Below are 21,827 nucleotides of genomic sequence, written 5' to 3'. Positions count from 1 at the left end.
GATAGTTTCTGGTGACCTACTTAAAACCGCGGGAAAAGCAGACAACAACAAAACTATATAACAATAATATAAGATTCATAAGATATATTCGTCTTATTGCTCAAAATGCATTTACCGGTATATCTACAATGTGTGCAATTCTGGGCTTTTCGTTATCCGACGCACTGTACAAAAACTCGCAACTTGCAACGCGTTTCCCGCCATGTTATTTTGGTCTCGAATGAACGCGAGAATCCGCGTGACACCTCAACGTCATTGTGAACGGATGCCTTGACGACCGTGAAGAAAGGCATCGAAATCCCTAGTGACAAGCACAGATTTTAGTTTAAGTACAATAACAGTCGTTTTAGTTGGAAAATGCAATAGAATATATTTCCATGCGTTGTTTACAATGTATTTCTTGTGGAATTTTGAATCTCAAAGGAAGAGTTATTATTGTTTTAAGTGGAAAATCGTTTTTTCCTTTGGCTTGAAACTTACAGAACTGTTGAATATTCATAATATGCAAGTCAAGTTCGAAAAGCAGCATTATCGGGTTATTTTTATGAAAGTTATGCTGTTTTTTCACTTTTTGCAGCATATAGCTTTATTCGTTGTATCAAATGCATCTACATGTGTAGATGAAAATGTACAATAGGAATACACTTATAAATAAGTATGAATTATATTGTCCGGTGGCTTAAGGCAAAAATCGTGACACGGCGGATAAAAGCACCAAATTTTGCATGTGGGTACCTTTTGACATTCTAAATCAAATAAGAGCCGTAGCCCACGGAAAAAAACCATTTGGCCAAAAATCCAAAATGGCCGCCAATTTGTTGAATACTTTAGAAATATGTACATACCTATGTTGATTTTTATCAAATGAATTATTTTCTCAGAGTTTTCCACACCCTTATTACCCATTTTATTCATATATGTCAGATAGCAAACAAGTTCCCTTGGACTTTTTGAAAAAATCCAAGATGCCTGTCATTTGCCATAGAAACAGCCATAGGAATACTAGTGCAAAACTATTATCAGCTAGAACGATACGTTGTCCACTATCAAATTAAGTTTGTTTCTCAGATCTTTGTTACCCACATAATATGTTTGTGGTGAGTAACTACGAAGTGTTCTTGGGCTTTTTGGAAAATCCAAGATGGCTGCCATGTGCCACAGGAATTCTAGTGTACGTGGGATTCAACTAATGGCAACTGGAAAGATTAATTTTTCACTATCAAATTAAGCTGGTTTCTGAGTGTTTTCCCCATCCTTTCTACCCACACAATATGTATGTGGTGAGTAACTAACTGTATTCTTGGGCATTTTGAGAAAATCAAAGATGGCCGTCATATGTAATAGGAATACTTCTAGTATTATAAAGGGTTGGAACTAATGCCAGCTAATTCACTATCAAATTCAGTTTATTTTTTAGTGTTTTACACATTATTATTACACTGTGATACATATCTAGCAGGTAATAAATGTGCATATTTGATCATTTTGAGAAAACCCAAGATGGCCGTCACTGGCCATAGGAATACTACTGGAATTACAACTGCACATCCATGGCTTTTCATCTACTACCAGGGTGAATTTGTGTTTGCTCATCAAGTTTTGCCCATCCTTATTAGTCCTATGATATATATCTGGTGGGTAAATAGTGTGCATCCCTGGATATTCTGAGAAAAAGATACCTACAATTTAACATAGGAATACTAATGGGTGGGTTTCAATTGCTGCTAGAGAGGCATATGGTTCATTATACAATTACATGTACATTTCCATGGGTTTGTTTTAAAAATAATATATGTTTTTCATTCCATTTATTATTACCCCTATGATGTATACCTGGTCTGTAGCATGTGTGTATGTGTGTATCTTTGGGTATTCTGAAAAAAATTCAAGATGTCTGCCTTTTGTTAGGGGTGGGCAAATGAAAGCTTTTTTAAGAAATTTAAAATTCAGACAAGTGGATTCTATGGCCATTTTGGCTGCTGAATACAAATCTAATAAGTATTTTCATTTTAAATTACATCTGATATTGGTATTAGGTGATTTTTCAAAATGGCCACCAAACGCTCCCTCAAATCACATATTTCTCATGTAAATCTTTAAATATCAGTTCAAACATGGCTTTTTATATGTCTAACCATATGATTTCATGATCAATGAGCATAAATAGATACATCATTTTGGTTGGGTCACTTCATTTTGGGTTAAAAAGAGGATTTTTTGGTCATTTTGAGGTAAAAATCACCCCAAAATCACCATTTCTGTGTACATAAATACAAATGTTTATATGCAACTGTGGCTTTTAAATTCGGAAAAACAATAATACAACAAATATGGTCAGTATTGTTCAAGGATCACATGAAACTGAAAATTTTTGACATATAGAATAGCATAATGTTAGTTACATTTGGGAATATTTACAGTAGAACACTCAGTAGCAGAGCATTAAGGATATTGTTACTTTTTATTACCATCCAGATACCGAAAATGAGTTTTTTCCTGCATCTAATTATTCAATAATGTATCTGTCTTTGTGCTGCTTTGAAACAATGAAAAACTCTTGAAAATATGAAATAACGGCGTTTATATTTTTTGATGCAATGTATAAGCATAAGCAACTCAAAGCTTTAATCATCTATTTAACAGCTTTCTTTTTTGAGATTAGTTAGCAATGCATATGGGGCTTAACTTCATCCCCGAACAAGATTTTATCACAAGGATTGGCCAATGGACCACAAGGGCATGTGCTACAATCCCATGCCAACATTATGGTTTAAATGCTTTTGTTATGGAGTCATGAGTCCGTAATGACAGATCTTCTAAAAACAAAGGTATTATTTTGCTTTATCAACGATCAAATCTGAACTAAGGCTTAAAAAAATCGCTGGCAGGGTTTTGGGGTACTAAATGGTGTCATTAAATTGGATTTGAAATAGTGATCACGGGTGTTCAGGTAAAACAGACATTTGAGAAACCGATTTTTCAGTTTTTACCCCCAAACTGCAATTATACCGTCACCCATAAGATGACATGTGTAAATGTTAATTAATGTAATCACTGAACACTGAAAATTTATTTATCACCGAAAAGAATGTATGTAAGGCAGTAAATAAGGAGTTTTGGGTGAACGGTGACAATATCCTTATTGTCTTCATTTATAACCTAGTCACACTAGAGGCGGAATGAGCTAGAATGTAGTCGGAATAAAAATTTCTTGTTTGTTCCTGGATATTTGAAGTATCTTAAAATTCTAAGCGCATTCTAAATGTTTGGGTCTATTCTTGCGTCCTGTTAAATGTTTTGCTCATTCTCAAAATGGCAAGGCGCTTCAAATCTTGTAAGAATGTTCCACATTGTGCCCCCAATGAGCAGGAATGCAACTCAAATGCATCTTGATGGCAGGCTGGGATTCAGCCAACAATGAAACCACACTCGTATGGCATTTGAAGTGCATTCTAAATATTCTCACTATATTTAGGGTGAACGGCATTAGCATTAACGATATTCCTAATGTGTTCCAACTACATTCGAGCTGCATCTGAGAGCTAATACAACCGAAATGTGCACGAATCATTCCAGGTGGGTTCGAAGCGCATTCTGAGGTATTCTTGTTGGAATTTAGGTCAATTTGATATTACCCAACGAATGTGGCGCGAATTTTGAAAATTCGTCATTATGGCTCATTCTGCTTGATTACTTCAGATTCCAAATAAGTGTGACAGGGGGCTTTACAGTGCCTTCTGGTCTCAGTGTATTTCTTGTTGATGCTTTCATGGTTGTGGTGAGATACTCTTAAACTACACAACTGAAACTAAGTACTATTCCAAGGTCAAGAGCTTAGAGGTTGTAAGAGGTTGATGTCACCTGACAAAGTTTTACCTGTTCTGAAGAAAAGGAAAATTATACAGCATAAAATTTGTTGGTACACATCCATGAAGGTATTTTCAGCATTGTTTTTATACCAAACTGTAATCCATGAATTCAGCATGTACATAATGGCCATTATTTATATTTATCTTTGGCTCGAAGTGTGTACTTTATGTATATGTTTGTTTTAAATAACATATTTATACAGATGTCACCCTAACAATATTGCCAATGTCTTGAATATGCTCATATTTGAACTCAGCAACCCTCAAAACATATGGAAAGACATATTACACATCATTTTTATGTACTTTACTGTGAAAATATGGCCAAAAAGCCATTTCCCGCCTTTTTTCACAAACAAATAGCAGATACCAATATAAATCTTTAGCTTTGGTTAAAAATATTGTCAGATTTGTGTTCAGCAGCAAAAATGGCCATAGATTCCACCTGTTTTAAAAAATTTTTGTCATTTGCCCACCCCTACTTTGTCATTAGAATATTCGAACACATAATCAAATAATGCTAGAGATACACTGAGTACGATTTAAATGTAGTTCACTTTGGGTCGTTTTTAAATGTTTTTCATATCCTGTTTATCTTTGTGTGTTTTGAAAGTGTATGTATCCTTGAGATTTATTCGGAGAAAACCCAAGATAGCTGCCAGTTGTCATGGAAATATATCATTCAAATGCACATGGTGTCAATTAATAGAACAGTTCAGACATTGATTCCAACATGAAATAAAGCCGTTTGATGTTTAAACATGTTGACATCCTTATTAACCTTACTTTTTATAAATCTGGTGTGTAGCAAGTGTGCATCTTTCTTATTTGAGAAAATTCAAGATTGCTGCAATTAACAATAGGAATAGTACAGTCAACTACTGCCAGAGAGACATTGGCTTCAATATAAAATGAATTTTGTTTCTCGGTATTTCCGACATTCTTTTTGGACTTTTAGATATCTATCTGGTGGGTAACAAGTGTATACCCTTAAGTATTTTGAAAAAATATCATGATTACCCTCATCTGCCTTAGAAGTGCCTATAAAGTCTAATGCACCAGTTTTCTTATGGGGAAAAAAAGGCCATCTTGGATTACCCCAAAATGATAAAATATGGACATTAATTACCTAACAGATATGTATCATGGGATAATAATACTAAAAAACAGAATAACAACTAAATTAAGCTTCATTTTATTTGTAAGCCTATCTCTCGCAGGTATTAACTGAACCCCACCTTCTATGGCTAATGGCAGCCATTTTGTTTTTTGTTTTGTTTTCAAAAAGGATACACATAACATTCTTATCAAATATATATTATGTGAATTAAAAAGATGTGGAAAATACTCAGAAACAAACCTAATTTATCAATTAATATTATATCTCCATGGCAGAGGAAGCCCTATGTGTATTTTAGTATTCCTTTGATATGGGGGCCATCTAGGATTTTTCTCGAATTGCCTGTGAATAAAGGTTAGTTACTCACCACAAATATATTATTTGTTTAATAAGAAACGAAATTAATTAGATAGTTGGCATTAGTTAGTTGAAAACCCTTGTACATGTTCTAGTATTCCTATGCCATACGGCGGCCATCTTGGATTTTACAAGAAGTCCAAGGACACTAGTTTGTTATCTGACACATGTGCATAATATGGGTAATAAGGATTTGGAAAACATTGAGAAAATACCTAATTTGATAAAAAATCAACATAGATATGTATATATTTCTACAAAATTTCACAAATTGGCAGCCATTTTGAATTTTTTGGCCAAACGGTAAATTTTTTCCGTGGGCTACGGCTCTAATTTGGTTTAGTATGTCAAAAGGTACCCACATGAAAAATTTGGCGCTTTTATCCGCTGTGTCACGATTTGGCCAATTTTTTCCCCTAAGCAAACGGACGTCTCTATCTTTAATTGTATCTAGGTATCTTTCCTTCACATATTTGTTCTTGTATTGACAATAAACTTGCAATTTGGACTTGGTGTTGGTTATGTCTGTCTGCCATTCTTGTGTTATTCTGTCCCTGATTCTTTCCCTAAACCATTGGATAAAGATTTTATCATATGTTTGGTCTAGCCACACATCACCAAAGCCGTTCTCAAAAAGTATTTGTCTCACACCTTCACACCGTGCCATGTTTTCCTGCTTTATCTCTGTAAGATTGGATGTTTTTAAAAGATTGTATATCGCTATATTTCTTCCAGGTAGGCCTGTTTCAATAAACTATTATCTTCCAGGTTTGATATTTTTTTTCCAAAATTCTATAAGTTGTATTTGGATTTTAAAGGATAGTGGTGGCCTACCGAGTTCTCCTCTGACGGCTTGGTTTGTACTTTTAGAATGTACGCCTAGAAGTTCTTTGCAAAAGCGTAGGTGGATTTTTTCTACTGGAGATCTGTCGGTGATTTTTGAAAGGCCCCTAACTTCAGCAGCATAAGTGGCGACTGGCATGTTTAGAGTATCGAATAGTTTTTCTTTTAGTGAGGACGACATTCTACTACAGAGCGGCATACAACTTTTCAGACTAAAAAGAGCTTTCTGTGCCCTTTCGTATAAGTTCAATTGAGCAGCTGTGAAATTACCTGATGTTGTGAAGAGAATACCAAGGCACATGTAGCTGGGAACTATTGACTGTTATAGAGAAAGAATTTTTCTTTGCACTGCACCTGAATGCATATATGCAACACCGATAACACGATAAGTGAAAAACATTTCACCTTTTGGGTTGAAACTTACATAACTGATGAATATTTATGATACGCAGGTCAAGTTCGAAAATCAGCTTGATTGTAATATTTTTACTCAATTTATGCTTTTTTTCTTTTTTTCAGCATATATGCAGCACTGATAACGCATTTTAAGGAAACCCAAACAGCCTTTTGTCTTGCAACTCACAGGAGTGATCATTCTGACTAGTATACAGATCAAGTTTGAAAATAAACTTAATCAGTTGAGTTTTAATGCAGTTATTAGCCTTTTTAATATAAATGGTTTTTCTTCAGATTTAATTCTTAGGCATATTAACAGTCTCATTATTGAAATAATTTAATGCCTAATAGTATTCTTTCAACATTTTCTGCTTCTTAACAAGATTGTTACTTGTTTATATAAAAACGATGGTAGACCTGTTATTGTGTATTTTGTAATAAAGTGTCAAAAATGGAAATTAGCTTATATCATTGACGTTTGTCAGATTCAACCATTCACTATGTTCAGAATCTCAGAATGGAGCAAATTGGACATTTAAAACTGTTCTTTTGATATTTTTCCTATGTCAACAATTTTCTTAGTTAACCATTTAAAAATGACAGTACATTGATTATTTTGTTTTATGTAAAAAGGTGTTGGAAATAGAAAGAAAATCATTTCAGTACTGTTATCTCTTGTTTACATTTTGGCATTTTGAAGGTATGATTCTGAACTTCCATGGCCTGGAAGACCTTTCCATGTCACATTTTCTGAATATCCATGATACTTTTATTTTATTATCAAAAATTGATGGTCATTATGCTGTTGAGCACTATGTAATATTGCATCAAAATTGAAGGCAATTCTATTTTGGGCACTGCCTCCATATTGATCATTAAAGGAAACCATGTCAATTACTCTTCTCAAACTTACTGAATAGTTTCATGGGACTGATGTGCAGCTTGTGTTGGAAAATCAGTGTGGTTGTTTTCTGTTTTGGAAGCAATGCAGTTCTATAGAGTGCTTTATGGTGCCACAGTATATGGATGGCGGTCAGTATGTTATTGCCCCTTGGGTAATCATTAGCTAAATTCAGGGCTTTTTAGTCTGATTAAGTCTTTTGCCTAATTAATTTTCAAGTGGCCATTAAATGAGATTATATAAAACACACAATAAGATTTCCTTGTGAAGTCCCATAAGCTTAGCTCTCTTAACTGGGTCACATAATTAGGAATCGGTGATAGTTATGCAGATAAATGTTGTTTAATATTGCAAATAAGTTTATACAAAAGAAAAATTACATCAATAACGCAGTAACGCTAACATTAATGCTAAAGATGAATAACAGTGCCATATTATTCTCAATTTCAATAGGGTTATTCACATCATGTTATTAGTTATACAGCTAGATTAAAAGTTTTAATAGCAGCTTTACCGGAATTTTATTTGAATTTTTTAAAAATTATTTTTCAAACACAAGCATCTCCAAGATGTCACTTTTAACTCCCATCCAACAGAAGCTCTGTACATTTTCTGTATTTCCACATGAGCAATTGTATTGGATTTTATGTCTTTAAAGGATCTGAGACTGTGCATAAAAATCCGTTTCTCGAATTCTGAAGATTCAGCACTCAATCTATACACTAGAGGTATTTTTTAATCGAACCCCGCCATTTAGAAATTATAAAAAACAATCTATTAGTAGTAAAAAAGCGTTTTAGTAAACCTCACCTCAATATGCATAAATGAAGCAAAAGATCTGGGTCACGTGGTACTGTGACGACAATGAGGATAAAGTCTATGAGACTCAACTGAGCTGCATGGTGCATACAGAGAGAGAAGTTTAGGAAAATTGTGTTAAACAGAGTTGAGCAATTTTCGTTATGCCTCAGTGTGTTGCCGTGTGATTCACCAAAATTGCAGCACTCGTTAACGATCTTTTCTTTGTCTATGACGGGTTGTCTATGAATGGTTGTTAAAGAATTGAATAGACAGAAAATGGTTTTACACAGCTTCACGAGGATTTAGACCCCTCGGGTAAGAGATTTGAATGAGTATAAATTTTTATCAGAAGCCAGAAAAGTCTTACAGGTAGACAATGCAGTTGAGTTTGACAGCTCCACCGGTGGAACGATTGTCGTAATCAGACTGAATGGCAGCTTTTTTTCTAATATTTTTCTAATTTTTCCTTTCTTAATTTTCCATTTTTCAAACTGGCATTTTCAAGATGTGACTTTTCACTTCCATCCACCAGGAGCCCTGCACTGTTACTCTGTAACATCTTCGGTATTTTTTTAACTTACAAGAATGCTTCTTAGGATTGACATACAGCCCAATTTAGAAAACAGCTCTATTGAATAGTATATTTATTTATTTAATTGAGTTTAAGCATTTTTGGTGAAATTTTCACTTATTCTCATTCTGGCATTTCCAAAGTATAAACTTTAACTCTTATCAGCCTGAAGCCATTTCCAGACCCTACCACGCTAACTGTGGATCGGTGTATCTGCAAGGGAATTCTCGCTAAATTGCAGTCAATGTAAGTGGCTTAGCTGTCTGTCACGCCCACTGAAACTGACATGCCAGAATCCTAAGCCGCTTAAGCTGAAAGCAATTTAGTGAGAAACCTCTTAGAGTTGGATTGATCCTGTTAAATTGATCTAGCTATGGGAACTCAGTCTAATGCTTTTTACACATTTTACTTTCATCCTAAAGCCTAGGTCCCAACTACGTTTTGGACGCACAGTTTTTAGGTTCCTTGGACGCAGCTAGATCGCAGGGAATGAATCAAGTAAAGCCTAGGTCCCAACCGAACGTACGGGCTGCTACGTGTGGTCTACGGCCAAAAATGGGGAAAACGTGGGAGTTCGTGCGTGAGGAGCACGTCCATCGTGCGACTTTTGGAGGACTCAAAGAGCACGTAGAAACTTTTCGACATGATCAACAGCCGCTACGTGCGATCTAGGTACGTTCTAGCCGGACGCAAGGAACCAAAAAACCGTACGTCCAAAACGTAGTTGGGACCTAGGCTTAACTTTTCGACATGATCAACAGCCGCCACGTGCGATCTAGCTACGTCCTAGCCGGACACAAGGAACCTAAAAACGTGCGTCCAAGACGTAGTTGGGACCTATGCTTAATCAACTGTTGCGCAGAATTTACATTTGATGTTAGGTATGCAGTTAAGCATAATACATTATTGCATCAGAATTGACAGTAATGTGTCAAGCATTTCGACCGGTCCAATCAATCCGACAAAAATATTATTATAAAATTAATTTTTCTGGGCTAAAACATTTAGTCCAAAGGTCAAAACCATGCGACAAATTTTTTTTCTTGTTCCGATTGATCGACCACATCGTCGGCAAGACTCGGTAAATTTTCGAGTCAGTGAAATAGATGCTGCATGCCTCGGCCCTTTGTCAATTGTTGTCCTTTCAATAGCTCTCGTCAATGAGGAAGAAACAATTAATTGAAGATCTAATCTAGAAGCGAGACGCACCTGCCATTTCCTTTGTCCCCGATGACAATATATATTATATATATCCTTGTAAGAAAATGCAGTTACTTATATGGCTGTGAAAAGCGGAGATTCACAGAGAGTCCCACTGGACATTTATCTTACCTGTGAGTCACTGTATTTCCCCAGATGCATGAAACGTTGATATTATTTAGCGTAATAAGTTAAGAACTCCATGCCTGTGACCCCCTCCCCCACAATGGGACCGTCTTCATTAACATGTGGTTTGTGCTAGGTATGCTGGAGTAGACCAGATAAAAGCCGTCTCTCATTTCTGCTTTTGCTCAATCCTCATGTCAAATTATAAAAGCATTTTGAAAATTTTTGAAAATTATGGCAATTAAATTCTTTTTTTAATTAATTAGAGTGGTATCAGTGGGGTTTTCGGTATGTACCGTGGATCATGCACAGCGAGTGTATATATGTAAGAAAATTGGACGAGTGCCAACAAGATATGTCTATCGGCACAGGTAGGCTCCGTAGATTGCCTTTTCTTAATATGTTTCAATATGGCATATTTTTTTAATTGAATACTTAAAAGTAATTTTAGAATTTTTATCTAAATTTGGTTGGTTTTAGTTGACATATTAAAATTCGAATAGGGCATAAATAGATCACATTACTGGTTTAAGGCCACTAAAGCTACCGTTTTCAGTGACCGGGCATTGTTTAAACACTTGTCTCCGGGAAAAAATCGTCCCACTTGTGAAGCGCGTCATCAAAATGATCGCAGGTGAGGGAAATAAATAGATAAAATTATGATTGTCGTATAGAGTCCTGGAGTTAACCCCAGTGTGCAATGCAGAGGAGAACCAACCCCATAAAAACGTGGACCAACTCCCCCAAGCTGTTTAAGGAAGAATGGGATAATTCCGGGACTTTTCTCATGAAATTTGCGGATGATACTACGCTTGTGGGGCTAGTTACTGATAATGACGAGAGTACATATAGAGAATCTGTTGAGTCGGTGTTAAGCTGGTGCGAGAGTAATGATCTTATCTTGAACGTATCTAAAACCAAAGAAATGATAGTGGATTTTAGAAGGAATCAGAATGTAAAGGTACCACTCACCAAAGGTAATGTTGAAGTTAGTAGGGCAGAGGATCATTGAGAACTTTTACTGATAGCATGCCTATTTTACTCTGTATATTGCTCCAAAAGGAAAATGATTTCCGATTTTTATAATTGGCTAAATAAACTCTTATCTTATCTTATCCCACGAAACAGAATTTTTACCCTTGTTGAAGGCTTGTCGCGCCATCTACAGGAGATAAATGCAGTTCGCGGTAGACGCACACGCTATTAGCACGTGACCTTTATGCTACCTTAATGCTAATTTTGTGTAAATTTGGTGACATTTGAAGGCGTCTTTTCAATTTAATAGACATTTCTTTACATCTGTAGAAATCACAGTAAACCATTGGAGTAGAGGGTACTGTTATACATTTGACTAAATGGTATAAAATGTGTATATTTTCACCACTATTATGTATTTTTTTAAACCATTAATCATGTTAGACATGGTATCTGGAATAAAAAGCACTAGTTATAACACTTTACACCTGTGGGCTGATAATATGTAAATAAAAGTACATGGAAATGGGGGAGGGACAACCTTTTTGACCAATGTTGTATATTTAGCCATCAAACATGTCCTACTGCTAAACACATCCAGGCTAAAAGGTAGTACCATGCTTATGTGCAAAACAAGCTTAGGAGCTAAATGCATTGAAAAAATGAGGCAAAGCAGGCACTTGGATGTTTTTACAGTGTACGTTATAATTGTGTACCTGTGTCTTGTACGAAAAATAAAAATATTTTAGGTCATTTTAATGTCTTTTCATGCAAGAATGTTGTCTAACAACTGGGGTTGATAGAGTGTTGTTATCTGACGTTGAGTCAACTTTCAAACCCAATGTTAATCCAACGTATTATCAACGTTATGGTTCAACGTTGTTTCAACGTTAAAACAACATAAATTACCCGCTGGGATAATGCCCCTTGGAAACACTAAACATACTGTTACGAGTTATGGATTGTTTCTTTCAAATGTAAGAATGTTTGCGTCGTTTATAAGCAAAGAAAGGAAGTGTCATGATAAATTACCAAAGATATACACGTCGCTAACTATTATGCCGCACTCCACCTATAATACTCTCTATGTTAAGAGAATTTACATACTAATGTACATAGTATGGGTACTACATATGATTGCAACTTGTACACTACATTGTGTGAATAATTCATAATTTTTATATCATCTACAGGTCTACGATTCAAAACAAAATCGCAATGATTATTGATATAGTTACTGGGGTATTGGTACTTGTCATCAGCACCTTTTGTTTATGGAAACTCATACGCCCAAATCTGAAGCGAAAGCTAAAACCTGATTTAAGTCCAAATCTGAAGCGAAAGCTAAAACCTGATTTAAGTCCAAGTTCAGGACCAAATCCAAGTGAAGGCCAAAAGATGCCAAATGTGCAAGAGACAGCGCATTGGCAACGAAGCATAATTAGTTGTAAATGTGCATATAACTACCAGGAAATACTCCAACTTCTGACCAGACAGGAGCAGGGGTTTCACGACTTTGAGCAATATCAGCTGTCGAGGGAATTGGACATCCATGGTGTCAAGATGCGGTATTTCATTGCTCGGGCCAGATCCAAAGAAATTTTTATTTCGATTGCAGGTAATATGACTGCTACGACATATACACAGTAATAACAGAATAAAGCAAATGCATTGTTTTAATTGGGCACTCTTAGTGTGTTGTTTGATAGACACGGTTTGTTAATTGATGCGACTTATTATGGCGGTGTAAGTTTTAAAAATACAAAACTGAAGATTATCTCATCTTAAAGTTACAGGTATCAAGAATATTGTCGCTAAAGACAAAACATTTTGTGAACACCAGGAAAGCCTATTTGAAGGACGCGTATCATCAATCATATTTGATTTAGCAAGCAAAATCCCCTATGTGCACCTATTAGAAGAGTTAAAGGACAAGAAGCTCATCATTAGTGGACATTATATTGGAGGAGCTGTGGCACAACTTGTCACTGTGCTTATGAGATGTCATATGAGAAGGAAAAAGCAAACAAATGAGGAAACTACATGTACTACATTACGGTGTATTACATTTGGAGCACCACATTTTGGAGATGATGCTTTTATTGGGTTTACCCAAGGCACTCAAGACGATGTTCTGCTCGAAAACGTCGTGATGAATGGTGATGGTGGTTGGTTGGAAAAAATGATCCCAAAACATAATGGTGTTTTTGACAAAGTCGTGCATGTTGCACAGGCTTATGGGGATACAAGCTTACCACGCGCCAAAGAAGTCAAAGATGTGACAAAAGGTAAAGTGAAATTCAGTGTTTTGAAATATATTTTTAAATATATTTTTATTCACTTTGTTTCTATTCCGTGGTGAAACAAAAATCAAAGATGCCTTTTTTCTCGCCGTAACACGAACCTCATATTTGGCTTTCAAAAACCTCAATTTATTTTGTTTGATATCAACTGCCTGGTCAGTTTAAACACTTTTTTTTAAGTTATGCTCCCACACAAGTATATTCAAAGAAATGCATGAAGTGAGAGTTGGGGAATTAATGTACCTTTCTGGTAGGACGTTCTTGATATTTGGTAGGAGAAACAGAGTCACTTTTTTCATGAAAGAAATTACCTTTGATCAATTCTGTTTCTTTTTAGTTATTTCAGCTGCAGAGAAAATATTTGAATCGGGCGAACCTACAAGTAGTAATAGTACACCAGTACGGTTGGGTCAGGTATATCCCCTTGGAAAGCTCACTTCAATAGGCAAAGGTGAGGAAAAGGAGGCTTTAATTATCATTTATTACTTAACTCCGTCGTAATTAATTTGATGTCAAGTTTGCAATTTTTGAAATATAAAGACTGTAAAAGACTACCTTACACAATGCATGAAATGCCGCGTCACAATATACTCAAACATCACATTGCATGAAGAATTACAGTACACTATAAAACCTTATATTAAGGGTTATCTTAAACTAAACACTTTACAGAAACAATTCCATTAAACCCAAACTTGTGGTAAAAGTCCCTCAGGGACGTAAAACTAATGTAGCATCTTATATTATGCCTTAAACTATTGTAAACGTAACGAGTGGAAAGAGTAGGTGGGCTAGAAGTTCAGAGTAAAACAGGTATCCATTCGGAGTGTTTCACTATATGAGTTTACTCGACAATAGATATTTTGCTAACTTATTTTGGGCATCTGTTTCAGATGAGGTACGTACAAAAAAGAGTATTGAAGCATATGGGAACAGCTTTAACAATTACTTCCACGGCGACTTGCAGAAATTTGATCCCACTGATGTGGAGCCAGAGAACATAGTTGGTCATCAGCTGCAGCCAGACCTCGATGCAGGTACGGTTTTCTTTGTTTTGTTTAAATCACAGATGATATTTATGTAGCCAAAAGTTCACGAGCTCAATGAAGCAACGTTTTTACTCGGAAAGAATTTTAAAAGACTAAGTCCATTCGACCAAAAACTGTCCTTTATTTTAAAAATTGACAGAAAGATAATATAATACAGAGCTATTAATAGGGGTTTGATAAAAACATCATCATGGTTTCATTTTGCATATGGTACAAAATTACATTATGATAAAGTCAAAACAAAAAATGTCACAGCTGAACAAAGCTTTATGGTAACGCTCTGATAACATTGTTGAGAAGATTAAACGTTTCTTTAAAACGTTACAATACCGTTAACTGATGGATTTTTGTAATCTGTCACTCTCAATCAAGTTGTTGCATCCACAGGCATTATAGTGCACATTTGATCTTAAGACTAAAACGAACTGAAACTCCAGTTAGTAAGTCTATATTTGGTCTGACTTCAACTGAAGTGGTAAAGCAATTATCTCCCATCACACATTCAGTCCAAACTTGGGCTGACTTTCCAGGTGAAGATGTCAGTCCAGTTTTGGTCTTAAATTGCACTTTAAGACCAAATTAGGCGCACAAGGGAAGATTTATAAATTGAGACTTTAAACTGAGATTTTCTTCAATCCGCCACTCCTTTATAATATTAACTTGATTGCCAAGGTCGAGTTACAACTCCGTTTCCACTCCAGATATGCTGTATGGTATGATTGGATATTTCCCGAATATTTAGGCTGTAATATTTTCATCCACAGTATTTGCCCCGTCTGTTTGCCTCGCATCAGCAGGACACTTCAGTTTCCCTGGTCCTCTGAATGATCCTCAGACAAGGGAGGGTGAACATCAATGGAAGTGGAAGAGGTGGAGGCTCTAGTAGTAGTGTTAGCTTGTTGTGTATTTTGATTCTGACGCTGAGGACAGTTACGTTGTATATGATCCATCCTTTGACAGTAACGACAGCGGTTAAATGAGTGTGGGAAACTGTTACTGACCCGATTATTATTGTACCATTGTTGTTGCTGTTGTCGCCGCTGTGGTCGCTGTTGTTGTCATCGCTGTTACTGTTGCTCTCGCTCTCTCATCCATGAAATCATCTCTTGTTGGGTTGCAGACAAAACTCCTATCTGTTTGGATAAATCGTCAGTTCGGTTGGCTAACATGGACTCTCTTTGACTGGCCTGTAGCAATTGACATCGAACGACTTGGGACTGTTTTCCATCTTCTTCCATCCGTATGGCCTCTTCTCTGAGTTTACTGAAGGTTGTTCTTGATTTAGACCGGAAAATTCTTCTTCACAAATGACCTTTTTTTCTAACTAACATTAAAGTCAATTCTAACAATTTACGAGAAAAGTCTCTGATATTTTCCCGTAGCCAGCAATTTCAGAGGGGAGGGGGTCGTTTTCTAAAAAAGTGGACCTTTAACCATAAAATCCTCAAGTACATAGAGCAAAATTTACCCTTAGTGGACATTTTCCCAGCAAAAAGAGTGGCTATGGGCCTGAACTAATTTATCAATAATCTTTTTCATCTTCAGCTATCAACCTTATCCCCTCCCTTCCAAATGGGTAATAAGGATTTTGGTTGGGTCTGAATTTGGAATTGTTCGTAAAATCTTGGTGTATTTTTAGACGGATCGCTTTGTATAAACAAACATATTGCCAGTGTATGCAGATCAGCAGTTTTTAACATTAGGAACATAAGTGCAATTCGCAATCAGTTGTCTGACTCTGCTGCAGCCACAGTCATAAATTGTTTAGTTACATCTCGATTAGATTACTGCAACTCCATTTTCTACGGTTGTCCAAAGAAACAAATTGCCAGACTGCAGCGCATTCAAAATATTTCGGCCAGATTATTAACTCGGACATCCACAAGCATACACATCTCCCCAGTTTTAAAAAGTTTACACTGGCTACCTCTACAAGCCAGAATTTTATTCAAATTTTTAGTTTTTACTCACGATGCTTTTTATGGATTGGCACCAATCTACATCAATGAATTAGTTAGTCACTATGTTCCAATGCGAAATCTGCGGTCTGTAGACCAATTGCTACTTAACCCAGTAAAAATGCGATTAAAAACCTACGGTGATACATCTTTTAAAGCTGCAGGTCCAAAGGAATGGAATCTATTACCGCTGGAAATCCGAGCAATTCAGTCTACCAAACATTTTAAAAAAGAACTCAAAACATACCTTTTTACGAAATATTTTGATTAACTCTTAATTGTTTTTATAAATCTTGTATTAATTGCTTTTAATTGTATGGAATAATGGCTGTTTTACCTAGATTTTATTTACGATATTTTATGTTGTATTATTTATGATATTTTATGTAAAGTCTACTGAACATTTTAAATGGATTTTAGACTTAAAATAAATTTGTTATTATTATTATTATAAAATACTTTGAGTATCTTCAATCCAATTCAGCACTTCTTGCGAAGCTTCACCAAAATTCTTAAGTTTGCGTGTAGGGGGTGTACTTACTGTTACATTGATGGACTGGGCCTCTTTCATTCTACTCATCTCTGCTTCAATGTGGGATATCTTTTCTTCTGTGTCGGCGTCTGGAAGCCTTATCATGTCAGGTATGGTATCTACACACATTGGACAATAGAAATGTCACCCCCTAAATCAGAGTAATCAAAGTAGGCAGATCTTGGTTAGTTTAAATGCCTGGTCTACTTATAATGTGACTAATGAGTATAAAACCGCTGTACCATGGAATTGTATTGTTGGTCTTGTACATGTACAGCAAATGTTATTCCTGTCTTCCTCCAATACGGCAAGATACAGGCAATTATCTAACGATTATAAACGTCAAGTTATAACCTGAAGAGGCGGAATATAAGCAGTTTCAGGATATCGATACAATTTAATTGTTCAGTCAGAACCGTGCAGAGGGTCTGGTTTCGGTATGGAAACACTGGATCAAGAGACAAATTGCCTCTGATGGGTCGTCCAAGAAAAACTATGGCCTTGAAGACTGACGACTGATTTTGATGTGGTCTGTCTAGAGACCGGATGCAAAGATAATAGAAAATGTGTGGAATGATATGTCAAAACGTTTGACAAATGCCCGTCCAACCAGCAAACAAACTCTTTTAGATTCAGTGTATCATGCTTTTCATGAATTAGCCCTGAACGCATGAGACAATTATATGAATCCTTGCCTCGCAGGCTGGCAGCTGTTATTAGGTCACGTGGCTATGTCACTAAGAACTGATTTTTGACTTGAAGTTGCATATCTTGGTAGAATGTATATTTTGTTTTCATTTTGTGTATTTTTGTGAAATTTGATGTTAATAAAATGATACCAGGAGCACATAATTCCACAGTCATTTATCTCTCCCAAAGTATTGGTTCAGTTGGGGTGACACTTCTATTGTCCAGTGTGTGTAGAATAAAAAAAGCACTGTTTATAGCATTTTACACCTGTGAGGTGGCCATTTGAAGATAATTGCATATGGATTTTAAACCAATGTTATATATAGGACGCGTAGGGCTCTTGGGGAAACAAATTGGTTGAACATATGGTTTACAAGGGTAAAAGACATAGGTTGGTTTTTACAGCATTTAAAGAACAGTACAGAATTTTACAATACTTACTTGTACACAACATTACCGGTGGCAGAAGTGGGAGATCTAGAGAAGGTTTTCAATCTAGCTTCGGCGCCAGCACCTGACAGTGCAGCTTCAATACAAATAATTAGAATACTGTCATTAATTCACTTTCCCACGTTTATTGACATTTAACATACATTCATTTATTCCAAAATGTATTTTAAAAGTTGGTTTAATGAACAAAATGTCAAACGTAAAAAAAATTGAATAATGCTTCAAGTCCTCGAAGCACACTACTTATTCCCCCATTTTTGTGGCTTAGTATCTTATTATATTTCAAGTACTTGTACCAGGACGAATTCCTAACATTTTCCTTCTGCAATGTTTATTTCTTTTCTACAGTACATTGGCGTTTCCCTATTGTGGGAATGAACGTCTGATGACAGTTGTAATTTTTTCCTACCACCGAAGTTTACACTTTATTTATTCACTCTCTTACAATTCTTATATATCAGAAATACCTTAACTTCACTATCATCTTACAATGTTCACAAGTACACCTTGGTTGGCGGGGATTTGAACTTCTTTCACATCTTGTTACCATTATTTTGCTCTTTGCCAACTTTTTCTCCATTGTATGGGGGATGTGTGTATGATCATTTAATTTTATGTTGTTATTTTCCCCCTCTTGTGCCTCGTATCATTTTTATAAATGGCAATTTTTAGTCAAATGACCTTATTTATTTTGATCAAAATCCGGGCTTCGTTGTGCTTGTGCACATTTGGCTACATAAAATATTTAGATTGCAACTGAAAGAAAATGTGTCACCCCAGGTTCTTGAAATAAAGTTTTCAGCCGATATACTCAAGTTGTTCTCCTGCTAAATTTAAAGTTTTGATTTAACTTCAACTAAAAACTATACATGTGAATAACGTTTTTTGCGAGTTCTATATTTACTTTCAGAGTATAGAAATAAAAGTATACTGCAACTAAAAGTCTCTGGCAGAGGTTTTGATGTTTTGGATTTGGACACTTTTAGATGTAAGTTTGGATAGTACATGTAGTATTGATAGTGTATTGGTGCCAATAATCGGGTAGTGATTTGATGCCTTATACTATGCTTACAGTCACTAATATATCAAAATGATTTTCATATCTTGTGAGTTTATTATTATTATTATGTTGAAACGTTTACGTTTTCATTCGTGAAATAAAATATCTCTGCTTTTCATTTATGTTGATCGAGTAAATGATAATAATAATGAAAAAAATGTTAGTGCATATCATCGAAAAAGAAAACGGGTGTTGTATAAACATACGTAAGAAATAAATGCTGCTCGAGGGGTTCTGTTCATGCACCGGTATGGGATGTTTTTTGGGCTGCTGATGGTAGCCAGCCGGTTTTTCTGTTATCTGACACTATGCTGCAGTTTTCCAAGTCAAATTTTACTTGCAGTGGACAATGCTGCCCCTCTCCGCTTGGTTAGAATTTTATAAACTGGCGTGAACCCAACTTTATTTTATTTATCTTTTAATGCACTATCCGTTTTATTTTCACATTTCAAACTTCATTATTTTATTATAATCATTACTACATGTTTAGTATAAAAAGGATGGATGTGGGTACTTTTTGTTACTCATTATGTTACTAACGTGAATTTGCATTCCTTTCAGATACCGACAGTGAGCCCAGAAATGTAAAAGTAATCAAAGCAACCAAAACAGAGACTGAATTAACGTTAGAGATATCCTTTCCCGTGGATCCTTTTATACATATACAGTTACCGGTGCATTTTGCTTGTGAAACTCATTTCGGGGAGAATTTGGAACTACCCTACGCCGGCCAGGTAAACCACGTGACAAATTGAATGCTTATTGCTTTACACTTGGCGATATATAGCGTCGTTTATTACAGTGAAAACCATACTTTCCCCTGTTATATCTGTATTACTGAGGTTAAATTATTATTTGAACTTACTACTATACTGTTGTCTTCCAATCCAATACATTTTATATAAGGCCTCATGAACGGATAAGGCGTTTCCTAACACACGCCTCAGATTCCCGAGCGCAAACGCCAATATGAACGAGCCTCACTCAGATTAACAACCACAACTTGAAGTTAACGAGCACTATTTTAGCGTTTCCAAGCTCTAGCCATTGATCCGCTTATCTACCCGTTCGGTATGTTCCGTATGAGCGGAAGGTTGTCGAGAACGCATTATATGCTTTCATTTTGTCACACGTACTTGCTAGCTTTCAATTTTGTTTACAGGATCTGCTTAATGCATGCCCTTGCATGACACCTGACGGGAAGGCTGACGTAGTGGAGGTCCTGAATAAAGCAACCAAGCGGGAGACTCTCTCCGCTCGTTATTTTAATGCATCCGAAGACGACTATTACAAAAACAGTAAAGTGACAAAGTTGATAGGAAAGGTAACAGGTAAATGGAATATTTTATATACCCTATATTTATATACTTAACAATATGCTTGGCAGGACCCATCGTTAATTGTTAACGAAGCATAGACTTTGTTGTTAACTTTGGCTTTTATGAACGTACACAGTATATTACGTACTGACACTGTATGTTTCTGTAAATATTCTGATCACCGTGTCTGTTACTGTCGCCAATGCCATTTCTGCTCGAAATTCACCAGTAATTTTCACGTACAGCTCGACGACGAGTGTTGCATCTGGCTTAAACTACGGCCTCTGATTGGCTACTACTCTGCCCTTGCGATATTTTACTCATACTTGTAAGGGGCCCTTGTGGTCACTTCACTTAGTCCTGTGTTGGACGATGACGGACAAGGCTGAACATGCCTCAGCCCCCTCGACCCAAGTCAGCCCCAGCCACTTCGTGCAGCAGCAGCAGCACTAACAACACTACCACCACCAGCAGCAGTTTAGATACTGAGAATCCCCCCTCCAAAACACCCAAAATTTTCTGAGCCCTTGAGCGGGCCCCAAACCCCACACCATGGGGCGACGATCGGCTTCACATCTGAGGCCTGTTGTCCCGGACCCCCACCTCCCCACCCCCATTCAAATAATCCTGGATCCGCCCCTGCCCTGATCATGTAATGATGATGATGATGATACCTTAATACTTCATGTGCCTTCACAGATTAAGAAAATAGTCATTGCCAAAGAGGGCAGGAAATTTACGTTAGAAGTGTAGATTTTTAAACTTTTGTTTTTACATTCTGTATTTTGAGCAACTTGTTCAAATTCGAGATCGCGATTTTTCAGTTTTTGGATAATTGCTGTTTCATGAAAATTTTGAGAAACGACTTGTTTTCATTGTTGTTTTATTCGTGGTGGGCGCTAGATGCCGATATTCAGATACTGGGCCCTTCTTAGCTATAGTGAGTGACGGGAATGCAACAGACCGTGGAACACACTCGTACCTGACGTGCTTGTATGTCGAATACAGCACGGCCGAGGCTTTTGTTCTACGTGCTAGTCGTGGTTTAAGTCAATGATAGCGAAGTAGCCAATGGACAGCCGTGGTATAAGTCCGCTGTTTGCCCTCCAAAACACCGTCAGTCAATTCTGAGATCATAACCCTATTGAAATTGCAGGGATTGTAATTGGAACAGATCTAACTCCCGTCCATACTATATATCTAGACAGGACTAAAAAGAAAACATTATCAATAATGACAGACAGTTCCCATCCAGCCCATACCCTTTTTAAATTTTTACCTAGCAATTCGAGACTCTTTGCTTTTAA

The 21,827-nt window shown here is 36.3% G+C and overlaps 1 protein-coding gene across 2 annotated transcripts in view; it reads left to right on the top strand.

Annotated features, from left to right (window-relative positions):
* LOC147763224 (uncharacterized) overlaps positions 1-21,827 on the top strand; it is a 50,424-nt gene that overhangs the window by 19,291 nt on the left and 9,306 nt on the right. For both annotated transcript variants that reach the window (XM_087009285.1, XM_087009286.1), the window contains exons 2-8: positions 12,353-12,777; positions 12,950-13,447; positions 13,800-13,913; positions 14,356-14,499; positions 19,052-19,129; positions 19,763-19,935; positions 20,364-20,532. In XM_087009285.1, the coding sequence (XP_086865411.1) occupies positions 12,378-12,777; positions 12,950-13,447; positions 13,800-13,913; positions 14,356-14,499; positions 19,052-19,129; positions 19,763-19,935; positions 20,364-20,532 (1,576 nt within the window). In that variant the 5' untranslated portion in view covers positions 12,353-12,377. The remainder of the gene's footprint in view (positions 1-12,352; positions 12,778-12,949; positions 13,448-13,799; positions 13,914-14,355; positions 14,500-19,051; positions 19,130-19,762; positions 19,936-20,363; positions 20,533-21,827) is intronic.

Source organism: Lingula anatina, chromosome 3 (genome assembly GCF_051362555.1).
Source record: "Lingula anatina isolate TDL-2025a chromosome 3, LinAna3.0, whole genome shotgun sequence".
NCBI classification, from domain to species: Eukaryota; Metazoa; Brachiopoda; class Lingulata; order Lingulida; family Lingulidae; genus Lingula; species Lingula anatina.
The sequence above is the reverse complement of the archived record's forward strand: the minus strand, read 5'-3'. Positions and strand labels throughout refer to the sequence as shown.